General features: G+C 36.8%; 1 protein-coding gene across 1 annotated transcript in view; it reads right to left on the bottom strand.

Moving 5' to 3' along the window:
- GPC5 (glypican 5) overlaps nucleotides 1-19,587 on the bottom strand; it is a 693,474-nt gene that overhangs the window by 620,129 nt on the left and 53,758 nt on the right. The window contains exon 2 of the mRNA XM_043993388.1: nucleotides 3,795-3,956. Within this exon, the coding sequence (XP_043849323.1) occupies nucleotides 3,795-3,956 (162 nt within the window). The remainder of the gene's footprint in view (nucleotides 1-3,794; nucleotides 3,957-19,587) is intronic.

The following is a 19,587-nucleotide window of genomic DNA, read 5'->3' as shown; positions in this document are numbered from 1 at the left end:
GAGTTCAGATGGGTCCTGGTCTGGCTCCACCTCAAGCATTTGAACTTTGAAATGTTATATGAATATTAATGATTTCTTTGTTTCAACATATATATTGATTAGTGATGATTTTTGGTCTAGCTATATAATTAAATTGATATGGGGAACTTCCTGTACCAATTCAAAGTAGCAAGCTTTTCTGTATTTCACTGTTGTTTGTCCCTTGTTCTCAAAGAGGACCATGACATCCAGCATGTCACAACTTGCAGTGAAATGGATTTAAGGGAGGATGGGCTAAGCAAATCACCAATCTCACTCTTTCCTCCAGAGTCATCTGGGTCCAGTGGCAAGATAGATAGATAGATAGATAGATAGATAGATAGATAGATAGATAGATAGATAGATAGATAGATAGATAGATAGATAGATAGGTATTACTGGAGATGACCCCAGATATCTAAGGCAATTGGGGTTAAGTGACTTGCCCAAGGTCATACAGCAAGTAAGTGTCTGAGGTCACATTTGAACTCAGGTCCTTCCAACTTCAGGGCCAGTGTTCTCTCCACTGTGCCACCTAGAGAGTTAGAAGTCTTAACTTGCCCATAGTCATCCTATTAGTATATGTCAGAAACAGGTTTTGAACCCATGTCTTTTTTGGGGGGGAGGGGGCACGGCAATGAGGGTTAAGTGACTTGCCCAGAGTCACACAGTTAGTAAGTGTCAATTGTCTGAGGCCGGATTTGAACTCAGGTCTTCCTGAAGTCAGGGCCAGTGCTTTATCCACTTCACCACTTAGCTGCCCCTGAACCCATGTCTTTTTAATGTGAAGGTTAGCACTCTAGCCACTATTTGGTAGCTAGGTAGTATAGTGGAAAGAGGGCTAGATCTGGAGTCAGAAAGACCTGGGTTTAAATCTAGCCTCAAATACTTATTAATTATGTGATCCTGAACAAATCACTTAACCTTTGTAAGCCTCAGTTTCCTTATATATAAAAGGAACATAATAGTGGGACACTTTTTTCCTTTCCAAAGGAAACTGAAATGATATCCTAAAAGAATCTTCAAAAAATTTTCTCAGTATAACAATTTTTTTCAAATTATTTCATCAAACCGATATTAATTTTGTTTTAATTAATCTACATACATTCACAACCCAAAATCTTTTAGGGACTATACAAGCTTTAATAACTCAAAACTACCCTAAAACTTTGCAGATACCCTGTATGTTAAGTTAGGGATGAGGAAGCTATATGCCATGTGTGTAAATATACACACACACACATTCAATTCATAGATACAGATGTCAAAGATGGAAATATAGGCTGTACATATGCTTATTAGTACTAGATCACAATGCCAGGAAATGTAGGCGTAGAAGATTTAATGAGTATTGGTAGTATTTGCAAGAAAGATCTAGATTAAAAAAAAAAGGGGGGGGGTCAGCTAGGTGGCTCAGTGGATAGAGCACCGGCCCTGGAGTCAGGAGTACCTGAGTTCAAATCCGGCCTCAGACACTTAACACTTACTAGCTGTGTAACCCCAGGGCAAGTCACTTAACCCCAGTTGCCTCACTTAAAAAAAAAAAAAAAGATCTAGATTCAAATCATGCTTCAGATATATACACTAGAAGGGTGATCCTGAACAAATCATTTAACTTCTTTCAGCCTCAGTTTTCTCATCAGTAAAATGGAGGTAATAGCATCTGCCTTCCAAGATTATAGTGAATAGTATATGAGATAGTATTTTACATGTTTGGAAATCTTAAAGCCTCATATAACTAGTATTATATTACTTCTTCCCTGGTCTCTCAAATCCATATTTTACAGGGCTCCTAGATGAAACCTCTTGACCCTTCTACCCCACATAGTGACCATGTCAAGCTTCTGACTATCAAACTTATTTTAAAAAAAAAAAAAGTAGAGTCTCTCATTTCCTTGCCCTAATTCTTTACAATCTGGCTTGTGTCCACATAATTTTAATGAAATTGTTTTCTCAAAGGTCACCACTCCCCTAACCCAATCCAATCCAATTGTGTTGGGGGGGTTTTAAGTCATCTTCCTCCTTGATCTCTCTACAGTCTTCAAAGCTACTGACCCCTCTCTTTTCATTTATATTATGATGCTGTCAAGATGACATTGTCTTATAAGTAAAGTGATCAGTAACAGTATTTCCTTGAAATCCCTTAAAATGTATCTTTATCACATAACAACTAATACCTCTGGTTCAAATCACAATCCTTGGTTAATGACATATTTAGAAATATCTTTTACCCAATAGTTTAAAATAAAAGCCCATTATAAATATAACAATTCACTTTGACTTTCAAAAGCCCTACTAAATTTATAACATTTAAAAAATTTGACATTTCAAAAGATTGACATATTAATACTTAGTAATTTACCACTACATTTTCTTTCAACTTCAACATTATTCTAACATTATACTACTCATTCCTTATGAAATATATGTATTTTAAAGTTAAATTTTAATCAGCTTTGTGAATTAGTCATAAACATAAACAAACCACAAATTATTTAAACTGATTAACATTAATATACTCATTCAAAAAATATTGTTGGCGCTCATAATGTGTTAAACCAAAGCAATAATTTTATATGAAGTGCTGTATAATCTAGATATTTACATGCCTGAGGTCCATAGGATAACTAATGTTTTATAAAAACAAAAGTAAATTAGTCAATTATTTTTATTGCAGTGATGTGAAATTTTATAGAAGAGATTACTGAAATAAGAAACATTATCTCTTTTACTCTGCCATACAATTTTATAACACATTAATTTTTGTATTTTAATATATCATTACAACCAAGGGAGTCAAATAAAGAAAACAGCAATGGTAGGAGTTCTGCCTTTCAGCTTAGTCCCAAAGCATTTAATCTATTTCCCATCAGTGGCAATCATCAAACATTCACATATCCTAGCACATTATTATGCAGACATTCTAATGCTCTTTTATTTGACAATAACATCAGAATAAAGCAAAAACATTAGGCAAATGTTTTGTCTAGTTGCATTTTTAAACATGTAATCGCTAAGCCAACAATATTGGTTCTGATGATGAAATATTATCATAGCATTCCTGAGCTAAAGGCATGGCTTGACAGCTTTCTTTCTAGTAAATACTACAAGAAAAATTACTTGTTCTGTTAGCAATGGCTGCATAAGCACAGTACTCCGGGGATGCAAGCCTGGAATAAGTCAAACCTTAAATCAGTCATTCATGCAATATGCTTATTGAACACCTACTGTGTACAAGATCGAGTGTTAGAGCCTGTGGAAAACACAAATGTCAATCTGCATTGATACCTACCCCTGAAGATTTATAACCTATATCTAATGTAATGTTGTCCTGTGAGACCAAGCAAGGTTGTGGACTGGTCATAGAATTAAAGAGAATCTCTAGGAAGAAGAAGAGTTTGTTTCTGCATTACCCTAGGTAGTCAGATACTTTTAAGAAAGTTTCTGTGAGTCAAAGAAAAAAAATCAGACAACCTGGGGGAGCTCAGTAGCTGAAATGTTTCCCAGGATTGCTTAAATCACTGGATTCTGGTTGGAGAGATAATAGATAATGTCAGGTCACTCAAGCCCAACCTAATTCGAGCCAAATCAAACTCAGAAAGCACAAATTCCAAACCAAGGATGGACAAAAATCTTACTATGAACATAAAGGCCAACGTGTTACTCCAGTCTAGGGGGTGATTAATATATACTTCAATATTTTCCAGGCTCTTTCTATACCCAAAATATGATATGATAAGTTTAGATTCAACTCCATACTTCCAGGAGATACTTGCCTTGAAAGGCAGCTGCATTGCGAGAGATTAGGAATTTTAATGTAGAACTTGAGGTCTGAAGGACCTGCTGTATATCCTGCCGGGCTGCAATTTGATATCTCTCTTCCATCTTTTTAGTACAGCAAGTAGGATTTTTGGATGTGCAAACCTGAAGATCAGGACCTAGAAGATGACAAACATTTTATGATTAGAATTATTCGGGGATATCATTAGCAAATATACTGTGAAGGGGAAAAAAAAAGCAATGACTTTGTAACATTGTAGTAAACCATCCACTAGGCAACCAGGGAGTACTCAGGTAGCATTTTGTTACCTGCCCTGAAACTACAACTTCTTGCCAAGAATAGCAACAGGCCTACCCCTTTATCTCCATCTCTACCCACACATATACCCCCAACCTCCAGAGACCATGGTAGCTAAGCAATCCAGAAGACTGAGTGCTGCATTTGGAGTCAGAAGACCTGAGTTCAAATACTGTTAGACCCTTCCTAATTGTATGACTCTGGTCAAGCTTCATAATTTTTATTAATCAATCTCTCCCTCTCCCTCTCTCTCCCTCTCTCCCTCCCTCTCTCCCTCTCTCTCTCTCTCTCTCTCTCTCTCATCTTCCTCCCTCCCTTCTTCCTCTTCTTCTTCTCCCTCTCCCTCTCTGACTTAGTTTCCTCATCTACAAAATAGGGGTAAAAATAATAGCACCTATCTCCCAGGATAATAAAGAGGATCAAATGAGATTAATATGTAAAGTGTTTTGCAATCCTTTAAGTGTTTTTTAAATGCTAGCTATTATTATGAGGAAGTTTATCAATTCAGTTTTGACACTCTGCCCTGACATTGAGTGGTCTTCACCCGTTGGTGAGTGAAAACTCACCTACCCCCATTATCTTTACCCAGAGGTAGAAGAGGCATCACATCCTTATTGACTCTCCAACCTTCCTCCTGAAAACCCTGGTTGACACAACACAGGCCATCTCCTTTGCCTTCCTTTCTCCTTTTGCTCTTGCTCTGGAACCAATAATCAAATTAATACTAGTATTACTACTGAAAGAGCATGCCAATCAACTGTTCATGACTCTCTACACCAAACTTTGTTCCCTGGCCACAAATTCCCAGTACATAGTAAACACTTAATATTTTTTCACTCACTCATTCATTCATTCATTCCCAGCACTGCTGAGAAAGGAAAGTAACATCCTCATGTGGCAATAATAGCTATTTCTGGGAACTGTTTCCATTAAGGAGAATGAAAAATTATAGCATACAGAAATTTCAAAGATCCCCTCAGTCATTTATTTTCTTGCATTAAAATACTTCTTACTGTAACAAATTAGTCAGATGTACAAGTGAAAAGAAAACTAGATTTGGATTCAGAGTATCTATCTGGGTTGGAATTCCAGCCCTACCACATAGTGGCTATGTGGTCTTGGGCAAATCACTTGACCTTTATGACATTCGGTTTTCTTATCTGTAAAATAAAAATATTTGATCAACCGAATTCATAGGGATTTATGATGATAAAGTGGGGACTTATGTAAAGCACTTTTAAAACTAAAAAATAATTTTAAATGTAAGGTAATATTAAAAATCCCTCTTCCAAAAGGTTAAGCCCATTTATTCTTATATTCAAAATGAGACTGAAAAATATAGAGTTCCCTAAAATCCCTTACTCCTTAGCTTCTCATTATCACAACACACTCTCCTTCCTTGGTTTTTCAGGGAGAGAAACATCTCAACTAGTGATGTTTAGTGACTTTGAACTCATCTCTTGCTGTCTCCTCCAGCAATCATCCATATTGCCTCTCATGAATCTTTGATTTCTCTCCCCACTGGTTTCTTTCCATTTATCCAACATGGTCAGATATCCCCAGTCCTTAAAAAGAGTCTTTCTTTGACTCTTTAATCCTACCCAGTTAGACTATTTTCTCTATTTCCTTTACACTGTCAAATTTCATGAAGAAGTATGTGCATTCTAAGCCTCCACTTCCTTTCTCTGCTCTATTTTCAGTCCCTTGAATGAAGGTTTCTGGTCCCCATCTCTATTCCAATGAATGCACTCTCTAATGTCATCAATGAGCTTCTCATAATGAATTTCAATGGCCTTTTCCCAATCTTCATTCTCCTTAACTGCAAGGATTTGACACTGTCTCCTGTCTCCTCCATCAGCTCCAAGAAATACATTTACTTAGATCTGATACTTTCTAAGTATTTTTTTTCTTTTTCTTTTTCTTTTTGCAGGGCAATGAGGATTAAGTGACTTGCCCAAGGTGACACAGCTAGTTAAGTTCAAGCCTCTGAGGCCAGATTTGAACTCAGGTCCTCTTGAATCCAGGGCCAGTGCTTTATCCACTGTACCACCTAGCTGCCCCTTTCTAAGTATTTTTTATCTAGTATCTTATCCTTTTTCCTTGGAATTCTTTTCTCTAACTGCATTTTTTCTTGACAATTTCACTTTCCAAGAATTCAACTAACGACCTCTATATAAAAGACTCCCCATTTTTTACTTTAGCCATGACCTCTCTCTTCTTGAGCTCCAGACCCATATATCCAACTGGCTATGATGTGTTGCCAGAGGTCCCATCAGCACCTGAAAAATCACTCTGTCTAAAACAGAGGTCATTATCTTTCTTCAAAATTTGTTCCCCCTTGAAACCCACCATTTCCAGCAATGGTATTACCATTCACCAATGTTTAAAATATTTGCATTCTTTACCCTTTCCCTCTTCTCACATTCAGTACTACTGATCTTATCTTTGAAAATATCATGCAGTTCTTTCATTATCTGTTTTCCCACTGCCACCATCCTTACAGAGGTTCTCATTAAAACTTGCCTGGAGTATTACAATAATCTAATATGACTTCTCCACTTCATTCTCTCTCTCATCCCCCTTTCACATGAATTACAAATTTTGCCTTGACATTCTTAGGTCATGGTATTATTGAATGACATAGATCTATGATTTAAAATAATCTCAGATGTCACCTTGTCCAACCCCCTCCTTTTTACAAATGAGGAAATTGAGGTCCAGAGAGGTTAAGTGATTTGCCCAAGATTAAGTAGTAAAAAAAGGATTAAAATTCAGATAACATGACTCCGAGTTCAGTGGCAGAGCTCAATACTCTTTCCATCATGTAACACTTCCTCTCTTCATAACATTATAAAGCTAGAAAAGACTTCAAAGGTCATCTTTAAATGACCCCCCCCCATTTTACAGATGACTCCCTCTGATACCTATCAAGGAAAAAGTTACAATCTTTAGTCTGACCCTCGAAGACCTCAACAATGAGGTACTTCCCTACCTTTCTTGTCTCTATTAATTTTATTCCCTCAATATATTCTGTGCTTCTCATTTTCCTACATCTGTACCTAGATTACCTTCTTTCACCCAACTGATTCTCTTCCTAATCTCATTCCTATCCAGACTTTCAAAACCAACTCAGATAACAACTCCAGGAAGTCTTTCCTGATGTGCTCAGTCAGTAATGATCTCCCCCCAGCCCCATTCAAGCTTTGAGCAGTGAACACACACACACACACACACACACACACACACACACACACACACACACACACACATTTAATCTGTAGGTAAATTACCTGAGAATTAAGCAGTTCTTTCAACAAACATTTATATAGAACATTGTGCTAGGGACTAAGAAAGGTACAGTATTGGGGCAGCTAGATGGCACAGTGGATAGAGCACCGGCCCTGGATTCAGGAGGACCTGAGTTCAAATCCGGCCTCAGACATTTGACACATACTAGGTGTGCCTCATCAAAAAAGAAAGAAAAAAAGAAAGGTACAGTATTTATATAATGTGTATATACACATTGGGTACATATATAATTTTAATGTATTTATTTATAATACAACATATTTTATATATAATGTATAATGTGAATTTGTATGATGTAAAATAAAATGTATAATGCACATACATAGATATAATGCATGATACATATATATAATATAGAATACATATATAATATATAATTAATACATATATACTGTGTGTGCTTCTATAATGTATATTACATGTTATTACATATGTGTATGTGTATATTAATATGTAAATATAAAAAATAGCTTTATTATACATATATGTGGGTACATTCTGTGTAACATTATAGTTATTTACATGTCACATACCCCTCTACCTAAATATAAGCTCTATGAAGTCAGGGCCTATATATATATATATATTTTTTTAATACTGTACCTCCCTTAATCTCTAGCAAAGTGTTCTATACACAGTAAATAGTTATCAAATGTTTGTTTAGAGAATTCCTTGTTAAAATTCTCAGATGATTTTCCTACAGTTTAAACAACTATTTTTACATCTCTATTCATTGGTTATGTTTCCCAACTTGTAATGATTATCTTCATGATTTTCCTCTGAAACCTAGGTCTCCCATCATTCCATTTATAAGAGTAGAGCTCAATAAAATTTTGTTTTCATTAAATTAATTGTACCATTGAAATGAGTCTATGCTCTTGTAACATCAGGCAATATAAGTGAAAAATAATAGTTAAAATGCTACCTGCTGTGACATTTATAAATATTTCATGGCTCTTGACCTTTGTACAGAACTCCAACACTGTCATTTGCTATTTGTCTAACCTAAACTATAACTGAAAGCATTAAAAATGTTCATCTTGGTAACATCAGCAGGAAGTACAGGCCAATTGCAAATGCTTTGATCTAGTCAGAGTCAGTTCTGAAATGTCAGGGAAGGGTTGGAATGAAGAGAAGCAGATGTGACCATTTTGTGGGACTGTCTCTATTTTTTTTTTCCAAAACCTAGGGCTGTCATGAGGTTAATAGAAAACTAATGGTAGAGGAAATGTCATTGTATTTTGAGCATCTCATGGGACCACAAACCATGGTTTTTCTTTTCAGGCCTACATTAATACAAAAGGAAGTGTATACATTACCTTAGACTATCAGGCAAGAAGCATATTTTTCAAATCTCAGAGTATCCAGTCTCTCAGTGGTACAGAGATTCCCAAATCAATGTCCAACCTGTATCTGCCTCCCACGGACAGTACTAAAAGCTTTCACCACCCTCCCACACTTTTAACAAAAGGTATTTAACTATGTCTTCAGAACCATTTTTTTTCTTTCCAAATTAACAGGGCTATATAAGTTGATAATCAATATATGTTAACAAGCAAAAGAATCTCATATTTCAGGTAGCATGTGCATTTTATAAAGGATGTTTTTAATTTGCATCCTCACTAACATATGAGTTCATCTAGTGATGAAAAGGGAGAAATGTGAGCTAATGTGGAAAACTACCACTTCCCTGATGAGTAAAGTAAAATTTGTCAAAAGAAAAATTAGCTATTAGTTCAAACTTCCCTGTAGAGGCTGTTGGTGGTAGGAGTGATAATAGAGCCTTCTACAGAGGCAATGGCAACATGCTATATGAAATATCTAAATATTAAAGACATATTTCTATCAATATAATCATTATACATGTACTTACTTATCCAAATATATGCAACCTAAGTCTCAGATCATCTTTCATGACTTTAATATTCACACCAACACTAACTGTTCTCATATAATCCTTCCAAATCTTTGACCTCCTAGAACATCAGTATCAGCTCATGCACTTTCTCTGTTCTACTTGTCACACATGGAAGGTCAGACTTTAGGCCTTAGCACCTCCAAATGCCTCCACCTCCAAAATAAAACTCTAAAATTCTCCTCTCTCCTAAACCTTTTCTTTGTCCCTACTTCAACATCTAGTCCTTATCCTTCATCATGTTCTGTAAAGCCCTTAACCTCATTCTAGCCCCTCCTTTCTTCATAATCTGGATCCCATGGTTAACAAGTTAAGCAAGATACAGTCCTCAACCCCTCAATCTATTGCCCCTTTGTCTTTCCAATATTCATATTCTTCCAATTCTTACACCCAATGTATTATATCCTTCTCATCCTACTATCATCCATCTTCTCCATTCCTACACCTGAATATTGCTGGAGTAAATTGCATCAGATAAACTGGGTCTACTAAAAATTTATATTATCTAAGCTCAGCCCTCAGGGATCCTTAAATAAAGAAATTCTTAAAATCTTCTGTGATTGATGATTTACCATATACTCCACAGGGATTGTTCCAAACCTTATCCTTTCTCCTTAAGCTCCAGCCCTTTACTCTTTTTTCCTCTATACCTCAAAACTCCTCTTGATATTTACCCACTGAACTCTCAAATGGCTCTAATCTCATAGAATAAGATAGCTTTTTTCCTTGCCAAGATAACCCTCCTCCTCATACCCTTGAACTGTTCTCCCTGGTCTATTGCATCGACCCATCAATCATTCCTCACATACATTAAATCTTTCCATTCCCCTTCCCCTTCCTTTTCCACTGCCTACAAAAATGTCAATTTCTCCTCTCATCTTAAAAAAAAACTCAACTTTTGGTTCTCTCATCCCCTCCAACTATCATTAAATCTTTTCCCCATATCTTTTTTTCTTCTATTTCCTTACCATTCACTGCTCAACCACTCTCAAACTATGGACCTCTCCATTCTATTAAAACTGTTCTCTCAGGACAATGCTCCCCCTGCCAATGGTCAGAGCCCCAAAGAGAATGGATACATCCTGTTTTTAATGCAAATTAATGCTCTCATGCCTTTAAAAATATGAACCAAAGAGTCTAAAGCATAAAGAACTACAATGAACAAGCTGTAATAATTAAGCAGGTCATAAATTGTGCTTGGACTTTTTCAGAAAAAAAAAAAGTTGAACACTATTCAGAAACGGATTTATTCCTAATGTTATTCACTATATTACAACTGCTATTAAAAGAAAATCTTATGATTAATAGCCATTTTCACATTTTTATATTTTAAACAATAAATACATTTCCATTTGTATTCTGAAATTAACTATCTGATATTGCCACACATATAACACTGAAGCTATTTGTTTGAATTTCAAGTAGTCAGTCAACTTAAATTGAGGAGTTAAGAAGCTACAACTAGTTATTTTCAATTTAAGGGCTATATCATCGCATTCTATAAAGGGCATAACCCAATATCAATTAATACAAATGCTTGACAAAGGTCAGTCATACACCATTAACCAAAAAAAATGGAAAGAAAAATTTTAAAATGAATAAAGGAAGTAACCTGTGAGAAATAATTATTAATAACTGACATCTTGGGGAGATTCAGTGCTTTTCCCCTTCTTTCAAAGTCCTGACTCACCCATCCCCCACTCCAAGGTCCAGTTCTCCTTGAAAATAAAATTACACTGAATCTCTTCATCTTGTTCAGGTCCAACTCAAGTTTTTGAGGAATCTTGGCTTGATACAGATCTGTTCATGTGGATAACCAAGGCTTCTCTGTCCAAGGGGAAGGTCAGTCTGGGATAAGAGAGGTCACTCAGAGCCCCCCATTGAAGAAGAGGACATTTAATTGATAGGTAAAGGCTGGAGATAATTTCTCTGTGCAGGGGTCTGATCTTGGCCCCAATGACCACGTACTCTGTGCCAACACCATGAATGTCTTTGGTCAGAGAGAGATAGCCAATGACCATCCTTTTATTACTAACCTGCTGACCTTATTAATAAAATGATTAAATTACCCAGAAACTATGTCTCTCATATTTTTAATCATCACAAACCAGAACTGGCTATTCCACAGGATGTTTACCTGCTAGGTAGCCTGGGATTTCCTTATACCTTTCAGAAAAGGACAAACACTGAAGGACCCTCTCTTCATTCAGACATGACTGCTCTGGTAAGCAGTGTGGTAATTTGCTACAGTAACCTATGTGGAAATCCATATAACCATGACTGATAACTGTTGGAGTTTTTTAGGTTTTCCTCTCATCCATACAAGATCATAAATTATTTCTGCCATCCAAAATCAGAACCTGACACACTTAAGCCCTCTTTCTCTTCCTTTAAACATCTTCCCCGTGCTCCAAATAATCATACCATGATGAAATGTAGGCGAGGTGACATTACCTCCAAGACAAAGACTTTTTAACAAGGTAAATACCATCTTCCCTCTGATAGACTATAACAGCTCCAAAATGGATCCCACTAAAGAGATAGAGAGGTGGCAAAAGTATGGACAGGAAGGTTTATGTCACATCCCTCAGTTTAGGAAAACAACATCAACTCTAAATAATCAAGAACATATAGACTCTCCAAGTTCAATATTGGTATGAAGCTAAAAGCCCTCTCCTGGGTGTGTAGGGTATCCTTATTGATCTTTCAGGCACCATAATTTCCAGTCTAGCTACATATGGAACATTAGTATACCTATAGAGCCACCTGAAGCTTTAAGACAGTGGCTTTTTAGCAGTTAATGATCTGTACAGTTCCCACAGTGACAAGATGGTCTTGACATGCACCAAGGGTAATAGGATTCCAAGCCATCTCTTCCATCATCCTGAGTCCTCTTCTTGTCATCAAAAACATGCCTGGTCATATACTTTATATGTCATTATCACAAATTACCTATATCAACAGTTTTACTGCATAGGTTTTACCTAGTGTTCTTGATGTTAGAGCAAAACTCATAGCCTAGCCTACACAGAAAGAATTTTTAAAGTGAGTTGAATTTTTTATCATTTTCAATTTTTAATACATCTTTCTATCCATATTTTATATGGCAAAGCAATTTTGGCTTCTGACACTATGACCTAAAAGAGTAGGACCCATTTCCAGATTCTTTCTGAACCACTTCTTTTTTTCTGTTTAGAATTTTATTTTCCAAATTACATGTAAAAACAAATTTTGACATCAATTTTTTAAAACTTTGTGTTCCAACTTCTCTTCCTCCCTCCCTTCCCACCATCCCACCCCCAAGAACTCAAGCTATTCAATATAAGTTTACATGAGTAGTCACAGAAAACATCTCCACATTAACCAGGTTGTGAGAGAAGACAGATAAAAATTTTAGATTAAGAAACTATCAAAAAAATTGTGCTTCAATATGTTGTCAGATACCATCAGTTCTTTCTCTGTAGATGGATTACAATTTTCATATGTCCTTCAAAGTTATACTGGATCATTGCACTGCTGAAAATAACCACGTCCTTCCCAGCAGATAATCTTACACTATTGCTGTTATTTTGTATACAGTACATTTCACTCTGCATCAGTTCATGTAGGTCTTTCCAGGTTTTTCTGATAGCATCCTCTTCATCATAACTTTTATAATAGTACCTTAAACTTGACAAAGAATTTTCTTCACAATAGCCCAGCCTAGTAGGTACCATATGTTTTGCCATTATAATCAATCATCATAACTCTTTCCCTCTATCCTACTCCCTTCCCATCATATTTACTCTATTTTCTATCTTCTTTAACCCTATTCTTCCTCAAAAGTGTTTTGCGTCTGACTGCCCCTTCCCCCACTCTGCTCTCCCTTCTTTCACCCTTCCCTCCTTATCCTCTTCTTCTCCTACTTTCCTGTAGGGTTAGATAGATTACTTTGCCCAATTGGGTGTGTATATTATTCCTTCCTTCAGCCAACTCTGATGACATTAAAGTCTTTGAGATAATTCTGTGTTCCAAATTTTCTTCCTCCCTCCCTCCTCAAACCTCCCTATGAAATCAAGCCATTCAATATAAGTCATACATGTGCAGTTATGCAGAACATCTTCACCTTCCTCGAAAGTGTTTTGCTTTTTACTGCTCTCTCCCCCAATCTGCCCTTCCTTCCTTCCCCTCTCCCTCCACCCCTTATCTCCTTCACCTCCTACTTTCCCTCAGGGCAAAATATATTACTATACCCATTTGAGTGTGTATGTTATTCCCTCTTTGAGCCAATTCTGATGATAGTAAGGTTCATTCACTCCCCCACTCCTTCCTCCTCTTCCCCTCCCCTCCATAAGTTTTTTCTTGTTTCTTTTATGTGAGTTACTTTTACCCAGTCTACCTCTCCCTCTTCCTTTCTCCCAGCACATTCCTCTTACCCCTTAACATTTTTTTAAAGATGTCATCACAGGTTAGCTAGGTGGCACAGGGGACAAAGTACCAGCCCTTGACCCAGGAGGCCCCCTGAGCCCAAATCCAGCCCCAGATATAAGCTACCCCACCCTGCCTGCCCCACAAAAAACAAGGATAAACAAAAAATAAATGCTTTACAGATATAATCCCTTCATATTCAGTTCAGACCTGTGTCTTCTAAGTGTATTCCTTTCAGCTGCCCTAACACTGAGACAGTTCTTATGAGTTAGAAATATTATCTTACCATATAGGAACATAAACAGTTTAATCTTTTAATATCCCTCATATCTTTTTCCTGTTTACCTTTTTATGCTTCTCTAGGGTCTTGTATTTGAAAGTCAAATTTTCTATTCAGTTCAGGTCTTTTCATCACAAATGCCTCAAATTCCTCTTTTTCATTGAAGTCCCATTTTTCCCCCCTGAAACATATTCAGTTTTGATGGGTAGGAGATTCTTGGCTGTAGTCCCAGTTACTTTGCCCTCTGGAATATCATATTCCAGGTCCTTTAATGTAGAAGCTGCTAAATCCTGTGTTATCCTGACTGTTGTTCCACAGTATTTTAATTCCTTTTTTCTAGCTGCTTATAATATTTTCTCCTTGATCTGGGATCTCTGGAATGTGGCTATAATATTCCCGGAAGTTTTCCTTTTGGGATCTCTTTCTGGAGATGATCAGTGGACTCTTTCATTTTCTATTTTACCTTATGCTTCTAGAATATCAGGGCAATTTTCCCCGACAATTTCTTAGCATGTGATGTCTAAGCTCTTATTTTGGTCATGGTTTTCAGGTAGTTCAATGATTTTCAAATTATCTCTTCTGGATCTATTTTCCAAGTTGGCTGTTTTTCCAAGGAGATATTTCATATTGCCCTTTATTTTTTATTCATTTGGATTTGCTTTATAATGTCTTGGTTTCTCATATAGTCACTAGCTTCCATTTGTTCAATCCTTATTCTTAGGCAATTATTTTCTTCTGAGAGCTTTTGTATCTCCTTTTCCATTTGGCTTTTCAAGCTGTTGACTTTTTTCTCATGACTCTCCTGCATTGCTCTCATTTCTCTTTCCATTCTTTCCTCCACCTCTCTAAATCTTCCTTCTATCTCTTCTACTTTCTCTTCAAAGTCCCTTTTGGGGGCAGCTAGGTGGCACAGTGGATAAAGCACCGACCCTGAATTCAGGAGTACCTGAGTTCAAATCCGGCCTGAGACACTTAACACTTACTAGCTGTGTGACCCTGGGCAAGTCACTTAACCCCAATTTCCTCACTAAAAAAAAAAAAAAAAAAGTCCCTTTTGAGCACTTCAATGGCCTGAGAGCAATTCATAATTTTCTTGGAAGCTTTGGATGTAGGGGCCCTGAGGTTGCTATCCTCTTCTGAGGTTACACCTCGATCTTCCTTGTCACTAAAGAAACTTTCAATAGTTCTCAACTTTCTTTGCTTGCTCATCTTGCAATTTTTCACTTGACTTTTAACTCTCTCTTACAGTGGGACCCTACTTACAAGCTACACTGTCCCAAGCTTCAGAGGGTCCCAGGTGGTTTGGTTTGAGGAAGGGCAGGTTTTTCTCTTGCCTGGCCTGTTCTCTGGTATGAAGATAACCTCAAGCCATCTTGCTAATTAACCAACCAGCAGAACTTTGTGTGCTGTGGTGGTTCTTAGCTCTGATGAGCCTGCACCTCTCCCCCACCTGGGCCTTCCGCTGCTCAGGATTTCTTCCTGGTTCCCTGCTGGGGTGGGATAGCCAAATTTCTCCTTAGGTCCCACAGACACCCCTGTATTTTACACACACACACACACACACACACACACACACACACACACACACACACACACACGGCCAGCCCTCTCACCTGACTATAAGCTTAGTTCCAGAAGACACTGGTGCAGCAGCTGATTTGGAGGCTTGGGGGTAAGTTTCTCTGGCACAGAGTGCCTGGGGTCTTTGTTGGAGTGATCGCAGTGTTGAACTCTTCTTGCAGCCCAGCATGGCCCTCTATAAGCTGTTTTTGGCTGGAGAATAATCTCAATCTGTCTTTTTGTGGATTTTGCTGCTCCAGGGGTTGTTTTATTGCTGTTTTGGGGGTAATTGTGTCAGGAGCTCTGTGTATTTAATGTCTTTCCTCTGCCATCTTCACTCTGCCCCTGATTGATATCACATACCTAGATATAAGTCTTTAGGGCCCATTCCCAAGAGTAACAATATTAAAACTACCCAACAGAAAAAGAAGTCAAATAAGTAGCATAAGCCAGCTCTGTGTTTTATAATATGTGAACTAACATTGACCACTCCCATAATGATTTAAAGAAAATTTGTTATGGAAGAAGGGGGAGTACAAAACAATCTGATTGTTCTTGGTCCTCTGTTTTTACCCTATAATAAGAAAACAAACACATCTTTGAATCAGAAAATTTAATGATTCAAGTGACATCAGGTTAAGGTTTTGAGTTAAAATTATTTAAAGAGATTAAGATATTTAGTTTTTATCTCAGCAAGCTCTAGAAAAAAGGTTAAAAAAAACTTCTAAAAAATTCAAGTATAATTTTTCTATCACTGAGTTATATTAAAGCTTTAGAATAAATGTGTGGGGTAGGCAGTGAGTATAATACTATTTGCATAGAACAATATACTTCCAACATGACAATGTTAATTACATAAAGTCTCATTATTCTACACAGCCTCTTCAATTAGATCCACAATCCCTCAAAATAATTCCATCAATAATCCAACATGAAAAGTTAAGTGGCTGCAGAATGCCTACTGCCTAGTCTATGATATATAATTGGATGCTAAGTTAGGCCATTGATGAATGTGTCTTGGACTGACACAGATGTGTCCAAAATTTATGAGGAAAATAAGAGCCAAATTAAATTTAGGAATTTGCACAGTATTTTCAACAACCCCAAGCTGCTCTCTCACACAAAACTCCTTTTTAATACCAATATTCTCCTAGTGAATCTTTATGTCTACAAATCAGGAAACACCAAAATCTGGGGAAAATAGACATTGAGAACAATCCAAAGGGACCATAAATAGGCTACAATGTATTCCCAACAATGAGTTGCAAGAAGTGAAATAATAAAAGATGTTATCCAAGTAACAGATACCTAGAATAGTAAGTCGACCAGTCATATAGCAAGAGCAAGGGAAAAGATCTAGAATCAAAGTGTTGCATTGGTACTCACAAAACATTTTTTAAAAAAATCTTGAGGAAGATCTATAAAATAGTAGGGAGTCCCTTTGGAGAAGATTTATAGGAAGATAAGGGCAAGACCTACAAAGAATGAAAAGGTGTGGATAAAATTCAATAGGCATAATCGAATGAAATATTCTTATTAATGAGATCACAGATTCCTTTAGGTATTATAAAATTATATATTTCCTAATAGAGAATTTAAACTCTAAAATTTTCTATATTCTGACTCTCAAATGACAGGATGGCCTTTTAAATTTTTGCTAGCAATTTCCCCATTTCCTCAGAATTTATCTCCTACAGTTAGAGGCTCTGATAAATCATCAATATCTTTTAAATATTGGAATATACCTTAAGAAGGATTCTGCCTCAGGGGCGTGGGGGGGGGATGGAGATGGTGGTGACAATAACTAGTAGTTATATAATGCTTTAAAGTTTGCAAAAGTGTTTTTAGTAATGTCTTATTTTATCCTTACAACAACCCTGGGAAGTAGGTACTATTATTACCCCATTTTACAGATAAGGAAACTAAGGATACCTAGAGTCACATAGTGTCTGAGGTTAAAACTGAATTGATATCTTTCTGCCTCCAGATCCAGCTCTCTGTCCACTACACCATCTAACTGTAAGCTATGTGTTGGTCAAATTGGGGCAGGGTGAGGGGAGGAAGAGCATATTTTGAGCTAATATTTTGCCACAGTGAGTTAAATTACTTACCTAGTTATCAATAACATTCTAATTACAAGATAGTTAATATTAAGACCATAATAAAAACTGACAAAGATGAAAAGAAATCCTAATAAAATAATCCAGAAAAAATGTAAACAACAAAATATCATAGCAAGAGTAAAAATGATGTTTCAAAAGAGAAAATAAGTCCAGTATCCCAAGTGGGATAAAGTGAGTATGAGCACCAGTGAGGAAAGCAATCCTAATTGCAAACGTCTTGAATCACATCCTTTTAATAAAGTAAAATTCTTGATTTTAACTATCGGTTAACCATCAGTTTTAGTTATGCATATCTGAAATTTAGATTTCTTATATGAAGGCTTCTACACACACAGAAATAATAAATAAAATGAAAGTGAACTTGGATGGCTTTGCAGTGAGATAAGATATTGGCTAACTTCATTGAAAGGAGAAAGCCAAATTATCAACATCAAAAGTGAAATTTATGAATTCACAACTAATAAAGAAATTTTTGAAAAAAAATAAGGAACTATTTCACTCAATTATATGGGAACAAAAATGACCATCCAAATGAAATGGATTAATATTTACAAAAATGTAAAATTCCAAGATTAACAAATCAAGAAACAAATAACCCATTCTTAGGGGAAAAACCATGAACAAGTCATTAATGAACTTTCAAAGGAAAGAGCACAGAAAAAAATTAATTTACAAGTAAATTCCATCAAATATTTAAAAAACAAATAATTCCAATATTACATAAAGTGAAAAAATAGCACAAGAAGGCATTCTACCAAATTCCTTCTTATACAAATTTGATCTTAATACCTAAAACAAGGGGTTGAAACAAAGAAATGAAACTATAGATCACTATTTCTAATGAATATTGATGCAAAAATCTTAAATATTAACAAGGAGAATACAGGAACATATGACAAAGATTATACACTATGACCAGATTTAATTTCTACTAAAAGTGCAAGGCTGGTTCAATATCAGGAAAATTATGAACATAATTGACCATCCTAATAGTCAATAGTCTTAATAGCACAACAAGAATAATAAAAAGTATATAATTATTTCAACAGATGGAGAAAATCTTTTAATAAGCTACAACAACAATTCCTTTTTTTAAAAACACACATACTTGAAAACAGAGGAAGAATTTTTAAAAGGTGAGAAGGAAAGAGATCTAACAATACCAAATCTCAAATTTTACTACTGTGGAAATTTATTTTGATTTGGGGACCCTACCTTTGAGCTGAGATTAGAAATCCTTAGGCCCTCAGGGTTTCTTCTGTGTGGGAGGTGCTGGTGCCCCTCCCCCTAAGCTTCAGCTGAGCAAAAAAAAAAAAAAAAAAAAAGCCCCGTGGGCTGTATGAGATGCCAGGTAAGATAGCTGGGGGAAAGAGCCCCAGCTCCCTGTGCCCTGAGCAGATCTGTCCCAGAGATCCCGGGCTCATCCAGGTTGGCCTCTGGCATAGCCCGTGCAGAGGTGCCTGGGTGCACAGCATGGGGCATGGGCCTCTGGAGCCCTCGGTGTTGTACCAACGAGACACCTGAGCATCCCTGCCCCACCCCACCCCCAGCCATAGCCCTGACTGGCAGATTAGCTTGGTCTGTGGGGGCACAAAAAGCCCTGAGGTTTGAGTGGAGAAAAGGAAAATATATATAGACCTGGGAGGCCAAAGGACAAGATTGAGGAGGCAGACGAGATTAAGAGAGCAGAAAGGTTGGAGCACTAAGAGATGGGGAGAAGGAGAAAAAGGTAAGCGCACGAAGGAAGGGAGGCCGAAGGACAAGGCAGACAGACAGACAGAACAGGAGGCAGTGGAGAGCACAGGAGTGGTCAGCACAGGGTACAGGTTGGAGAAAGTGAAGATTAAGAGAACAGGAGGACATTGGACCATTAGGAGAACGGAAGGAGAGGTCGGTG

This window comes from Dromiciops gliroides, chromosome 3, assembly GCF_019393635.1.
Source record: "Dromiciops gliroides isolate mDroGli1 chromosome 3, mDroGli1.pri, whole genome shotgun sequence".
Taxonomy (NCBI): Eukaryota; Metazoa; Chordata; class Mammalia; order Microbiotheria; family Microbiotheriidae; genus Dromiciops; species Dromiciops gliroides.
This window is presented reverse-complemented; position numbering and strand designations above follow the sequence as displayed.